This window comes from Tremella mesenterica (genome assembly GCF_000271645.1).
Source record: "Tremella mesenterica DSM 1558 unplaced genomic scaffold TREMEscaffold_6, whole genome shotgun sequence".
Lineage (NCBI taxonomy): Eukaryota > Fungi > Basidiomycota > Tremellomycetes > Tremellales > Tremellaceae > Tremella > Tremella mesenterica.
Genome location: NW_006711230.1, coordinates 1044603 through 1058016, shown reverse-complemented (window position 1 = coordinate 1058016; position 13414 = coordinate 1044603). Strand labels below are relative to the sequence as shown.

Here is a 13414-nt window from a genome sequence, read left to right as displayed (position 1 = left end):
TCGAAACTACCAGAGACCAATCTGACGGGCTTTGCCCGAGCGTTCCTCTCCCAAACCTTTCAATGGCTACCCCCGGACAGGATCGATCGCATCGATTGGGAGACGCCATTACCCCCGGTCGAATGGCCAACAGACGGTGAGATGAAGGGCGATCCAACGAGAGGAGGCTGGACGCCATGCTGAAGGTGAAGGTGGGGCACATGACCGGCGCATATGGTCTGTATAGTAATTATCCTGTAGTCATAGCACATCCATAGCATCTTTTGCATTCTTGCATTCACACCGGAGCCCCGCTCCGAGCCTTCCGTATCATCCATCTCTCGGATCTCTATGGATTGCTGATACCCGACCTCGAACTTTGTCACTTGTACTTGTCCCTGTGCATAGCTCGTCTTTTGATAATGTGCTCCTATGGACGTGGACGCATCTTCACATCATGCCCAACAGTCCATCTCTGCCTCCAGACATCCCCTTAAGCCCCTTGGATTCACCTCGGCGTTCGTCCTTGTCAGACGTTGTCAACAACGGGCATCGGGCCGGTCGAGTATCCTTCCTCGGTGTAGCGGGCGACAGTGACAGCGAGGATACTACAGGTGCACTTCATAACGACCAATCTCATCCGGGAGAGACGGCGGAACCGACTGGACGTCATGCTATCTCGTTGGTCAAGCTCGTCTTGGAACATCGGTGGTTCTCATGGATTCCGCCGAAACAAACTTGGGCTCATTGGAAGCCGGCGATTAGGACAGCGGTAGCGGTGAGTACTTGCGTGCACCAATGTAGAGAGATACACCACTGATGTTGTTCAACAGGCATGGCTCGGTCTTTTATTCATGCTCATCTTACCCGTCGAACGGGCTTTGGGCAATGCTGTTTGTGAGAGAGATCATGGTCAAGTTTCAAGACCGTGTTGCTAACATTTCAGACTTTATCCTAATGATCTCCTTTCTCATACCCGCTTCTCAAACCGTCGTCGAGACTCTCGAGAGCTGGACTTATGTCGCTTTCTTTGCGGCTTTGTCTTGGGGTTGGGTAGGTCTGGATGCTATCCCACAAAACTCTTCCGGCTGACGTCCCAGTTGGCTCTGGGAATCTTCATCGCATACACCGTACGCGACCCCGTGGACGCAGGTCGCTTGGCTACCGCCCAAAAGAGATAGTAGGCTGCCATCTCCTAGGTCTTAACAGGGTCGACTGATGCTTGCAGTGCTTATCTGAAGGATAACGAACCTTTGTACCAAACCATGATTGTGAGTGTACCCCCATCAGCCTGTCTGACAAGTAGATCAACGATGGGACATATATTCAAGCCAAGTCCGCCGTTGTCCTAGCCGTCTTTCTCGCCGTTGGCTCGGGCGTCCTACTCTGGGTGAAGATGCGTACTCAACCCGGTCCAATGACCTACCCTCTAGTGATTGCTTGCGTCCTCCTCGACGTTGTGAGTCTGTCTTACTTTATCACTTTATCTCACATTTGTTCCTGACGCGAAAGGCTTTGACGCTCGCCAATTTCCAACCTGGTCCCGCATACACACTCGGTTTCCTATTCTTCAAGCCGATGGTGGTTCAAGGTGGCCTCAGCGTTCTCAGTAGCATACTCATCTTCCCGCAATCTATCAGCTCTCTCTTCAAAACGACCGTTCCGAAGACCTTGGATCCTCTCATACATGCCTTGGGATCCGCCGAACGACTTTTCACTCGTGCTGGCGACACCACCCTACTTTCCGATTATCCGTCCCTCAAATTGAGATCGCAGGCATGGGCGGAAGAAAGCGCAGGTATCAGAGATGGATTGAATGACAGTCTCTCGGGGATCGCTCCACTTTCACAACAACAGAAGTATCTCCCACTTGATATCAGTTACGGTCGTCTTTCAAGCCAAGATCTAAGACAGCTTTACACACTTCTTGTCTCCACTCAGACACGTTCCAGTGGTCTTGCCTTCTTCTTCGATATGGTCTTCCACAATGCTAAACATAGTCACATTGACTCTTCTGCCTACTCTGTATATCAAGCTGCCCGAAGCGGCCCCGCGTCACGCGATCCTTCCATACACTTTAGCTCGGCGTCGGCTTTGGGTGACGTCGGAGCTGACAACGAAAGCGCACAACAGACACCAAGCTCAAACACCAAGCTCAGGGCCGATGTGGGGAATCTGCTGGCACCGAACTGGTTCCGTAGGACCGGGTCATCAACGCAAACTCAAAGGTTGCCCAAAACGGATAGCCGGACTTCCTTGCGGGACTACTTGAACAGTCAGCAAACGCCGGTCGGCGTCTATGAGAGTCAACGTTATGTTGATATAGAGCGTCTCTTCGCCGAGTAAGTCTTCGCGGATGCGTGACGATTCTTGCTAACAGCAGCCATGGTAAAGGTCTACCAGAGCATCTTGAACGCATCTCAGTTGTCAGCTTACCCCTGGTCATCGCGAGTCGAGAAGCGCTCGTTAAAGCTCGCGATTGGATTTTGCATGTTGACCGTCTGCACGAGGTCGCTCCTGGTATCACAGAACCAAATAAGCTTTTGGGTGGAGTGATCTCTACGTTGGATAAAGCCCTCGAAGAATTTCGCGAGACCCGTCGTGAAGTAGTACGACCTTTTCAACATCTATTCGATCCCATTTATCGGGGTACCTTAGTCGAAGCCAGGTGGCAGTCTGTGAGTGGTGTAAAGATCGAATGCGAGAGCTCACGAGTCAGAAACACTACCGTGCCCTTTATCAGAACTTTGTTGCTCAATATCACCTTGTGAGTACCTGAGAGAAAGACATCGCTAAATGGTAGATACAATTTACTGAGTCCATCGTTGTACTCCTTCGAAAGATGGAGGACCTGGAAGTAGCCCGCCCACGCAAAAAGATTTGGTATCCTCGTCCATCGGATTGGCTGAGGCATTATTGGGATATCAACCATCGTGAACGTGCCTCGGAGCAAGGTGGAGCTAGGGAGGATGAATGTCAGTAGCATCGAGAAACGACCATATGAGTAGCTGACTCTTAGCTGTGACCGCGCGTGAAGCTGTAGAAGGGATACTCGGAGAAGCGATCGCACGACAACCAGAGTACGATCCATTCAGGAATCCCACTCTGCGGAGGTTGTCAACACTTTCAGCTCTCATCGATCCGCTTTTTAGCCGAAGCTTCATGTATGCCATTAAAGCCGTTGTTTTGACAGGAGTCGCGTCCTTACCCAATTGGTTCTCTGCCACAGCACCCTGGTATCAGAGACAGAGGGCAATATGGTCGTTGTTCATGTGAGTTGTCCACCACTCATCGGATTCTTGTGCTTACTTCAGGGTGCAATTGAGTGAGTGATCGTGCATGTTATCAAATTAGTTTTTGCACTTACCGATCCGCAGCCTTTGCAGTATATGCGGTGAGTTCCGGTGTACACCGTCTATTGTAATCGGCGCTGACGATGAGGGAGACACGACCGCGGCATGGGTAGCACGATGTATCAGCTCCTTCTGGGGCTGCTTGATCGGCTTGGTTGTCTGGTACATCGGTAACGGTTCGGGGCGTGGTAACCCAGTGAGTGACATGTGAACTTACGGATGTCAAGGATGCACTAAGAGGATACAGTATGGTCTGGGTGCTATATGTGCTGTTGTCTTTCCCTTTCTGTCATTCTTCCGAGTGCACTTTCCCGGCTCGGTCACCATTGCTTTCTTGACGCCTATATCTTTCGGCATAGTCATCGGATATGTGAGCAAATTTGGTAAACTATGTGAGGATCAGGTCGCTCACATTTGTAGTCTTGGTTTGAAGGTTCTATCGGTATCAGATCATCGGCTGCACCTGGATGGTCTACCGCCTGGCATCGTTTCGTTGATGTTGTGGTAGGCGTGACAGCGGCCTGGATCTTTGCTTACAGTTCGTTTTGTTATCATACCGCCTGATGATGTGTCTGATAGTAGTCCCACCTGCCTTCTCAAGCAAAAGAGCCATTCGTTACACATACGCCCGTTCGATCTCCGCCGCTGGATCTATCTTCTGTGACGTATTATCAGAGGCGAATGGTCTTCAGGGTACAAGGGTGGAGAACAAAGAGTTGCAAGCCAAGATCTTGGTCTGGCGGACCAAACTGAGTAAGCTTGGAGGGCAGCATAACAATGCAGCTTTCGAGTATTCTCTCCGTGGACGATGGCCGGAGGAACGTTACAAAGTGAGTGATTTCACCATCTTACTACGTGAGAGGTCATGGTTGACGATGTTGGCACTGTTGTTGGCTGTAGAAGAACTTTTGGGTCTGTTATCGCAGCTTCATCACGTCTTGTGTCAGATGGAACGGCCATGGCGAAAAGCGTTGCTGGCTCGGACAAAGCTATCAGAGCTCTTGTTTCTAGGCGACATCCTAGCCGTCGTCAGCATGTGTTCCACATCGCTTCGGGCCGGTTTTGCTCTCCCACAGATCACCCCCGCGCCTCTGATTGAACGATTTGTGAGTCTAGCCCCCTCGGGTGTACCTGTCTCTGTCCCGCTGATGGCATCAGCGCAAGGGCGAGGTGCAGGGATGGAATCTGCCTAGTGGATATGAAGATGAAGGGGTACCTTCGATCGTGACGCCCGAAGGTCAGTCGTCGGAGGGAAACCAAAAAGTGACGGTGGCTGATGAAAGCAGTGCTCGAATCAGACGATTATATGAGATACGCTCTGGGAGTGGTAACGGTGTTTGCCATCCTGGGACGATTGGACAGGATAGTGGTCATCTGCAAGACACTCCTTGGGGAAAGCTATCACATTTCAGGGTTGCATCTCGAGCAACATTAGGAGATGAGTTGGGGGGTTATGGTGGGGAAAAGGTCTGGAACGGACAAAGGACCTCGTTCGTTTTCCACTTTCTTCATCATTATTCCATCAAGCCTCTCTCGCTCTTGGTCCCTTTCCCAACCATACGTCAAGCTCATTGTTCAGCTTTACCTCTTTGGGACGAGGCTCGGCCATGGTCTTTTGACCTTCGCTTGTCCCCGCTCGCGACTATGTTATCATCATTCATCATCATCACAATCACACAAATTCCATTGCTACCCCTTCATCTCAAAATCGTACTCACTCATCTCTTGGCCACCACCTTTCATCTCGACTCACTCTCTATATCGATCATGATACCCACTACTCGTACACATCTTCTACCACCCTTGCACGCTCCACTCTCTTTAACAAATGGCGGTCTCGCCTCCGTACCCTTCCCATAACTCGACCACCCGTGCTTTGTCGCATTTGCCTTGAGAACATTCCAGTGAGTACGACCTTTTGTCTCATCGAAGTGTCCCCAATCGTAGCCTTCGCTTCAAACCTTGTCCACCCGATTACCTCTGCCTTCCAGATTCGTCCCCCATCTCCTGTCAATCGCCGTGCACAGTCCGTTGATTCCTCAGCCAGCCTGCCTCCTTTATGTCTCATCGTGCTCGCGACCCCTTCGAAGACCGACGATCACTCCTTTGATATCCTCAAACGGGCGGCCGCGCTTTCATTCGGACGGCTTGAAACCTGTCCAAAGACCAGGCCAGGCTCTACTTTTGTCCGCGTCGCAAGCCCGACGAAGATTGTCGAGAAAAGAGCGACTTGAAAAGAGGTGAACCCGTTCGGCTAGAGGTGAGTAGGCCTAGCTTCTTTTAGTCTTCTTTCCTCTCTCACTCTCCAGACCAGTTCGAAAACGGGGCATCAAAGCTAATCCTTTAGAAATATCATTTAACAACTCTCTGTCATGGCTGATCATACTACTCCTGTCGCCGTCCCAGGAGTTCCCGTCCCTCGCGCTGCCTCTATCTCTCCCGATACTCCTCTTTCCGGCGGTGGCTTCCATCACAGGCCACGTTCTGATGCCCAAACGCCCCGTAGAGCACATTTTATGACCCCATTATCCCCCATCTCCTACTCCACACCACAACAAGCTATAGGCTTCCATCGACCTTCTTCGCCCCTGGTACGCGAGCAAGGTCGTTTCTCCATGGGCGACCCTCCAGTTCCAGGGGACGAATACACTCTACCTCCTGCTGCCGGTCCTTCCTCTCGCCGAACTCCAGATCATGTCACTGCTTATCGATATCCCGCCCAAACATCTGGCGCCAATCGTGGCGAGCAAATGATTCGAGGGCGTTCCGTTTCTGGATATCATGGAACAAGGTGTTCACCTCACTGTACAGCAGCACGTCAACCTTATCTCTTCCTCAACTCGGCAATCAGTCGAGCAAGTGTACTCAATCTACGGCAGATTGCAGGAGCGAGACGGGAGCATATCCCCGTCCACAATCACATTCCTCAACCACCCGCGTCCCCTGCCAAACGGCCATCAAGCAACATCAATCTTCAGGCCCGTCGCCGACGTGTCTCATCGCATGGACCGTCGGCAGATGTTGGCGCAGAACCTCCTCCTCTCGTCATCGATAGTCGTCGCTTGCAGATACCGGCTGTACCAGTTACACCGGCTGAATCTCGACGCTTCGATGTTCCCCAGAACGACCTCTCTATCCCCCCTACATCTCCTCATGTGCGCCCAGGCTCCGTTTCTTCCCCCGCCATTCTACCCGAACGATATCCAGAGCCTCCCGGTCTCCCCAGGGCTTCGTCCGAATCAGCCTTGGACGACCTTACCTACATCTCTCGACAAGAGTCTACGTCCTTTTCTCCATCTGGCGACCCTTCCATTCGCCACCCTCGAACGTCAGTGCCCAACGCCCCAGCCGTATCACGGTCCGATGATTTACACAGAGCGGACTTGGCAGGCAAAACCGACCGCACAGGTTCGCTGCGACGTTTCTTTGCAAATTCGAAAGATCTGTCCTCATATCTCAGTCCGCAAATGAGTGCAAGGATGAAGCTGTTTCTTCCCCCAGATCTTCTCGAGAATCCTTCGGAACACAGTGCGACCAAGGACGATCTATCGTCGGAACAATTTTGGTCCTTCTTCTGGCCTCTGAGTGACGTAATGTCGCAAGCTGTGGGTCGTCTGTTGGAAGGGGCCACGGCGAAGGAGAGAATGGTCCAGATCGCTGAGTGAGTATTTTCTAATCTTCGTGAAATCCGAATCACGCTGAATCTCGCAGATATGGCTGTAACACAGACGAGCCAAATCTTTCGGTCTTGTCTATCGTCCGGACCATGGAGGAACTAAGCAAACAATCAGGCTTGTCTCCGAGCATCGTCGTCACCCACCAATGTCCGATCACTTTTGACTCTCGAGCTCTGCAGCGAGCTCTTGATAGCGAGGAAAGATCATACCGGAGAGGTAAATCAGCGCCCCAAATGTTGACATCCTTCGCTTTTGCTCCCTTCGGTCAAGTTGTTTTTGCCCCTCGATCTGTCGACATCGGCATCTCTGGCGGAGAACTGACCCGACTGCACAGTCTACCTGCTGTACCTCCGAGCTTTCCCCTGGCATCTCGCAAAGCCGATCACCGCGAGAGGATTGCACATCAAGACCTGATGAGATGGTTACATGCCAGATCTCTCGAAATGACACCTGGAGGTTATCTGGCCATGTATTATTGTCTACGACGGACATACTCTCCCAACGATACGACCTCTTCCACCTCGACTTCTACACGCCATCCTAGTCAAAAACATACGGACAAGGCGGCCTCTCTGGATAGCATCATAAGCCCAAGACCGACCAGTCCTTCGTCGGTATCAACGACCAGTGGTGACGGGACCGCGTTGGTGGGGCCGCCTCTACAAGAACCACCTATAGTCAATGGACACCCTCAAAAGATACTCTGGGACATTTGGCAAGCAATGCATAGCGCCATGGCGTCAGCCTTGCAGCCTGCGGTGGTCCTTGGAGAAATTGGACCCAAGGTTGCCCCTCGTATTCTCGACGTACCTTTCTGGCCGCGCACACTGGCAGAATCGCAGAAGAGTTTGTCGGGGTTAGACGACTGGGAGATTTTGCGAGAAGAAGTCATCGATCACAATGATGGGATATCAATGGAGGAAAGGAGAGACTGGATGCAAGCTGGTTTGCGGATTCATCGATTGACCCATCCTGCTTGGACGGCGCTGTGTGCGGGCGAGATTGATAGACCTACATATGCACGGCGGATCGCGGCATGGGTCAGTAGTGGTGAGTCATTTGGACACCCAAGAATGTGACGTAGCTGATGAACAGTATACGAGACGCATATGAAGCAGGTCTTGAGAACGCATGGGGATCGCGATGTGGGTCATGCCGAGATGACCGTCTCGGATACTGTGAGTGCTTGACCTTCTTCCATTCTGCCAAAAAGTGGAGCTAACGTGTGACAGTTTAGAATACTCGTGGACAAGTGCGAGGCAGGCGTGTTGGACGCTCTTCAGCTCGATATAGGAATCGTGCTTCTGCGGCGCAAATGATGCTGGATTCAATCTGGAAATGTCTGACCCGATCCTCAGCTGTCCATCACCGGTCTCCTATCATGTCAAATACCCCCGTCTTAGGCGACAAGAGCAAAAGTGTCTATCAATACATTCATCTTTCCCAACAATCATGCATGGTCGTGTATTATCATCATATGTGTGCGAATAAGATGAAGTCGTTTCGTTATTTTAGCTCATTCAATCCCAATCTCCCATCCCTCAATTGACATGGACAAGGCGTGTAGGTCGATTAAATAAGTGTTCAGTTCGGATGAGGGTGCTTCAGACATGTCGGTCTTGCATTGTAAATTGAGCATCGTGTTGTAATCTTCGAATGTGAACATGGGTTTGTTGATTCGTATGGTTTCGAGCATTTCCTGCGAGTCAGTTGTTTTACTTGATGACTTTCAAAAACACCTCACCTTCGGTCCTCGTCCGTACAAATCCCAATACGTCATGGCGCGACTGAGTATACCTTCCTCGGGACCATGGTTGATTCCTCGAAGGGCTTGTTGAAGGGCCAGAATATCCCGTTTCATCTTGTGTACTCCGGCAAGGTTGACCATCTTGATGGATCTTGCGGCGTGAATGAACATGTGATCCACGAGGCTACCCAGACCTCGAAAAACAAAACTAATCCCAATCAGCAGTGGTCGGTCTCTCGTCGGACCTCCAATTTACTCACTCGCGGTCGGCGTCTACCAGTGTAGCCGAGACGACGTCGTCACATTCGGTCAAGCTACCGTTGAGATCCACGACATCGGGATCCGGTTCAAAGGATTCGCTCTCCAGTCGAAATTCACCCTGACCGTTAGCTGGTCAAGTGCTTGACGAGGTTGATGTAAACCCACGGTACGAAGCGACGCTCCGAGGTTGCAGACAACACGACATCTGATTTCGAGACGGATAGTGTTGAGGACCATCTCGGCTAATTGCTCGTACGTCTGCACAATGGCTTCGTACCGTTGTGCCATCGCTCTTGTCAAAGGGAGACGAGGTTCATCCTCCGGGTTGAGCTGCTCGGGCGGGGCGAGTGAGCTGGTCTAGACGAATATCAGTGTTGGCGGCTCCGCTCTGAATGGAAAAGACGCACAATGGCAGACCCCAGTGGTTCGTTACCGTCAGGCGAAATAGAATCTTCTGCCTCGGTCTGTAAATCCAACAATGAATCAATGAACCATCGCTACCTTCTCAGTCTTGTCAACGCTCGTCGGGAATAAATGCTCACCAAACTCTGCATCAAAGTTCCCAACGCTTCAAGCTTGCGGGTCGAGCTGATGAGTTGGGATTCCACCAGGATGCCATCTCCTAGCAGGTCCATCTCGAGTTTGACTTCCTTCATCGATACGACATGGACCTCAGCAAGATCGACGGGCTGAAAGAAGATCAGTCGTAGACCGGTGGGAAACATGCGGACTCACTATCACATTCCGGAGATCACCTAGGCAAGCAATGATATCCTCTCTTTGTGCCCATTGAGCTGGCAAGGCCAAAGGTGGCTCTCCCAACCCTTGTGCAGGTAACGATGCCAGCTCCTTGAACCTCGCGCTGCACTGCTGGTAATACTGGACGATGACCCCGATGATGAGACGACTGTAATTCTCTCTGTGGAAAGGGGTCGTTTGTAGCATCACACAGAGGCCATGAATTAGTGCCATGACACGGACGCTAGACTGCAAGTCAGTCTTCTGCAACAAGTGCCGAGGGAGGCGCACCTTCAGCGGAGGTTTATCCAAGCCATGGTCCACAAAGCGATCAAGCTGATATGCATCATAGCCTGCGACGTTAGAGGTCGACCAGGTAATCACACAACCACTCACCTGACACGGCCTGCTGGAAGGACGCGGTAACTTTCTCGTCCAGTTGCGGTAGAAAGACCTTGACAACAAAGTCTTCCAGAACCGAACTAAATCCGCTGGTTTCTTCTTCGAATCCCGGAGGGACGACTTCTGTAGCTCGCTCTATAAACGCAAGGGTGGGTTGGAACAAAGTGGAGACGTTGAAAGCATTGGGAGGGATAAGGGTACGGTGTCGGGCGCTCCCGGCATAAGAATCATCCGCATCGGCCATGCTGCCTTGTAACACCTGATGCTGCGCATTGGCAGGACCATCAGGCGCAGTCTGCATGTTTACCAATCCGGGCACTGAAGTTTTGAGAGCTTGTTGCACTGAGTCGTCATAGATTTTGAGATCATTGTTCATAGCCCGAGTGTCGGTGTCACCAAAATGGAACATTTGCTAGGTGGGTCAGCTGGAGCATTGTACTGCTGTGGTCGAAACCCACTCTCTGCTTGTCACGGGCAACCTTACCATCACGTAGAATCTCATTGATGGACATGATGGGATGCCGGTCAGAGTCATATGCTTGGGCATCGTCTGTCAAGTAGTCCTGCAATAGATTTCGAACCTGTAGAGTGAGCAACAGCTTGTTCCTGTGAAATCAACGCACCTCTTGCTGGACAGGCTTCCATACTTCCAGAACGGGAATGTTCAATCCCGTCGAGGCCTTGGCTGAAACATCCTTGAAATCTCGTCGCTGCACAATTAGCAAATGAAAGCAAGTGGAAACGCGACTCACAGAAGAGATCCAACGTGACACCTCGTACACCACCCGGTGGTTCTCCAACACCGCAGCTAACTTGGAATACAAAGTCCAGAACAAATCGCGTAGAATGACGGCGTGCTTGGCTGGACCAGCAGCATCAAGGGCGACAGCAATTCGTAGCGTTTCAGCCGGAGCGAAGAGGGATTTACGGTGGGTGGTTTGCTCGGTTTGTGCGACCAGAACCTCGGGATTTCCGTTCATCAACATGCTTTGGGGTCTTGCCATGGCTTCGGACTCCTCTCTGCGTTGATCGGCTCTTTCTTCCACCTCATCCAGCGTTGCGTCCACGAGAGCGTGCACTTCGGTGGCCGTCCGCTGTGCCACCTTATCCAGAGCAGTGCTTAAATGGCCCAGTGTTGCCAGGGCTTCCAGCAGGGTCTCCACATAAGTGAAAGAGTCGACCTCTGGGTTGTTTTGCTCCGATGCTTGATGACCGGCAAGAGAGATGAGGGACATGTGTGACGACGACACGGGGGCCATACCATTTGCTCCACCTCCATTAACCAAGGTAGCAGAGTTACTACCATACTCAGGATCGAGCTCAAGAGTGGGATCATGAGCCGGCTTGACAGCGAGGCTTGAAATGTAGCGCGAGAAGCGTGATGATGGGCCTGGACCTGCAACAGCGTTGTCATTGAGTGAGGAGTTTTGAAAGGATTGCCGGAGGGAATTTGGACGGCTGGAATCGTTGTCAGGGCCTTCTAGGACGGGAACTTCCCAGGTCAGCGAAGCAGGGCGTGAGACGTTGAACAACTCACGCGTGTATTGTCCAGGAGTGTAGGCACGCCAACGAGAGTCGGAATAGTAATTTTTGAGGTAGAGATGATTGTGTAGTTCCTCAACTAGGATGTCTGTGAGTGTCTGCGGATAAGTTTCCCATGGGTGGTATCGATGTGCAACCTACCGACTCCTGTGAGGTAAAATAAGATTTTAGATCTGACATTGCTCCTATCTCCGCGATTTCCGGTCGGTTTACGGTCTTTAGACTTCGCATGAGGATCAAGGAAGCTTTGAGGAATTTCTTCTCGCCTACGAGCCCATCCAGTTGATCAGGTGTTTGCTTGAGCACATCACTGAGTTAATGTGAGCTTCAGAAGCGAAAGTTTTCGGAGGAAGCCACCCACATTGTATCAATGATCTTGAGCATCTCCCGAACCTGTTGTTCCCTCGCGCGTATTCCTGCCAGTTCTGACTTGCCTTTTCCCGCAAACCCCTCCCTTGCTTCCTTCAGAGCTTCTTTCGAGAGCTTCACCTGCTGCTGTGCTCGTCCGAGGGTAGCGAGAAAGGTGGCGTGTGCGGGGAGGGACGCCGCAAACGTTTGAAAATGTTGCTGGACAGCAGATTGAAGTGCCGTCGACAAGGCATCGTGGAGTCGAAGAAAAGAGTTGAGAGATGGATGTTGAGGCAGCGACGACGAAGGTGCTTGGGAAAGCAAAGACAGTGCCAATGTAGATGGGGAAAAGTCACTTTCGAGGACGAACGGCCAATCCTTCTTGATCTTCCTCAACACATTTTCAATCTCTGAGAATTTACCATCTGTCGTTCCTTCCCAGACGTCCTGCTTGTGCTCTCTCCGGGCCTTGTCTCGTTGACGGGCTTCATTCTTCTGCGGTCTACGTTCGAGCTCATCTCGACTCCTGCTGGCAGACATGAAGGCTCCCACCACATTTCTCAGCTTATCCGAAGCTGCACTACTCGGAGTGGGTCGTGAAGACTGTTCGACAGCGGCGGAAGTTTGAGCTCGGAGCTGTGAACGTTGCGAGCGATCTGCGGCAAAGGGATCAGAAAACAAAGTGTTGCTGGTGCCCGAGTTGTCAGGAGGGAGGGCAGAGACGGGAGTGGTGAAACCGTCATATGCCTGATTGACAGAACCGGCAGATGGTCGTCGGAGGTTCTGAGTCTGGATAGGGCCTGGACCTCTTCTGGCAGGTCTGTTGGGGGGAGAAGAAGGAGTGAGATTAGTGGAAGTGGAAGGCTGGAATGGGTCACGCATCCTCGACCGTGCGGGTCGAGCGGGACCGCCACCGGGGGTGGAAGAGATGATGGGATTGGCAAGAAGATTGGGGTTGCCGTTGGGACGGAATGAAGAGTTGACAGTACGAAGTGATTCTGGGGGCATGGGCTGAGATGATTGAACGGGAGTAGCGGAACGGTAGGAAGGGGCATCGCTGACTGGGAAACGACTGTCCGAGACAGGGGTGAGCAGGGGTTGCGGGGCTGAGATCTTGTACCTCGAGGCTGTAGGGGGTGGGTTACGAGACATTGTGAGCGAGTGTAGCCTGTATGAGGGCAGAAAGGTGGGGTAGAGGGGATAAGATATGAGGGAAAGTCAGTAGTGGTGGTGGTGGTTGGTGGTGAAAGTGAGAGAGACAGCGACGGACCACGTGGCAATGGTCATCCTCCGTCACCCAGTCGTACTCGTGGTACATGGTCATGATGCGTCTCCTGGTGACATCTACTACAAGGTCATTCTATGCA

At 51.8% G+C, this 13414-nt stretch overlaps 3 protein-coding genes across 3 annotated transcripts; 2 read left to right on the top strand and 1 right to left on the bottom strand.

Moving 5' to 3' along the window:
* Positions 1-664: 664 nt before the first annotated feature.
* Positions 665-5463, top strand: TREMEDRAFT_39416 (uncharacterized protein). The gene is made up of 21 exons (XM_007004920.1): positions 665-757; positions 813-876; positions 926-1032; positions 1080-1159; positions 1208-1250; positions 1286-1438; positions 1492-2321; positions 2363-2636; positions 2699-2746; positions 2783-2954; positions 2999-3242; positions 3334-3373; positions 3421-3528; positions 3580-3702; positions 3753-3870; positions 3915-4162; positions 4193-4438; positions 4491-4569; positions 4619-4822; positions 4912-5236; positions 5376-5463. Exons 2-19 carry the CDS (start codon positions 834-836, stop codon positions 4765-4767), a joined length of 3105 nt encoding a protein of 1034 aa, XP_007004982.1. The 5' UTR covers positions 665-757; positions 813-833; the 3' UTR covers positions 4768-4822; positions 4912-5236; positions 5376-5463.
* A 1905-nt stretch (positions 5464-7368) lies between these two features.
* On the top strand, positions 7369-8482 carry TREMEDRAFT_57113 (uncharacterized protein). Its single transcript, XM_007004962.1, has 3 exons — positions 7369-8059; positions 8105-8187; positions 8242-8482. The coding sequence occupies exons 1-3, from the start codon at positions 7453-7455 to the stop codon at positions 8326-8328; spliced, it is 777 nt and encodes a 258-aa protein (XP_007005024.1). The 5' UTR covers positions 7369-7452; the 3' UTR covers positions 8329-8482.
* A 43-nt stretch (positions 8483-8525) lies between these two features.
* Positions 8526-12929, bottom strand: TREMEDRAFT_31499 (uncharacterized protein; the record flags this gene model as incomplete). Its single annotated transcript, XM_007004888.1, has 13 exons — positions 8526-8708; positions 8754-8964; positions 9017-9135; positions 9183-9374; positions 9425-9514; positions 9560-9706; positions 9753-10004; positions 10047-10108; positions 10152-10569; positions 10616-10738; positions 10781-11797; positions 11841-11996; positions 12093-12929. The coding sequence occupies 13 exons, from the start codon at positions 12927-12929 to the stop codon at positions 8526-8528; spliced, it is 3807 nt and encodes a 1268-aa protein (XP_007004950.1).
* Between the last annotated feature and the right edge of the window lie 485 nt (positions 12930-13414).

Bases quoted from the DNA above. Each gene is read 5' to 3' on its own strand.
- TREMEDRAFT_39416 (XM_007004920.1), top strand. From the start codon at position 834: ATGCTCATCTTACCCGTCGAACGGGCTTTGGGCAATGCTGTTT. The intron at 1,160-1,207 runs GTAGGCTGCCAT...TGATGCTTGCAG, and splicing joins GCTACCGCCCAAAAGAGATA to TGCTTATCTGAAGGATAACG. The intron at 2,955-2,998 runs GTCAGTAGCATC...GCTGACTCTTAG, and splicing joins TGGAGCTAGGGAGGATGAAT to CTGTGACCGCGCGTGAAGCT.
- TREMEDRAFT_57113 (XM_007004962.1), top strand. From the start codon at position 7,453: ATGACACCTGGAGGTTATCTGGCCATGTATTATTGTCTACGACGGACA. The intron at 8,060-8,104 runs GTGAGTCATTTG...GCTGATGAACAG, and splicing joins CGCGGCATGGGTCAGTAGTG to TATACGAGACGCATATGAAG. The intron at 8,188-8,241 runs GTGAGTGCTTGA...AACGTGTGACAG, and splicing joins AGATGACCGTCTCGGATACT to TTTAGAATACTCGTGGACAA.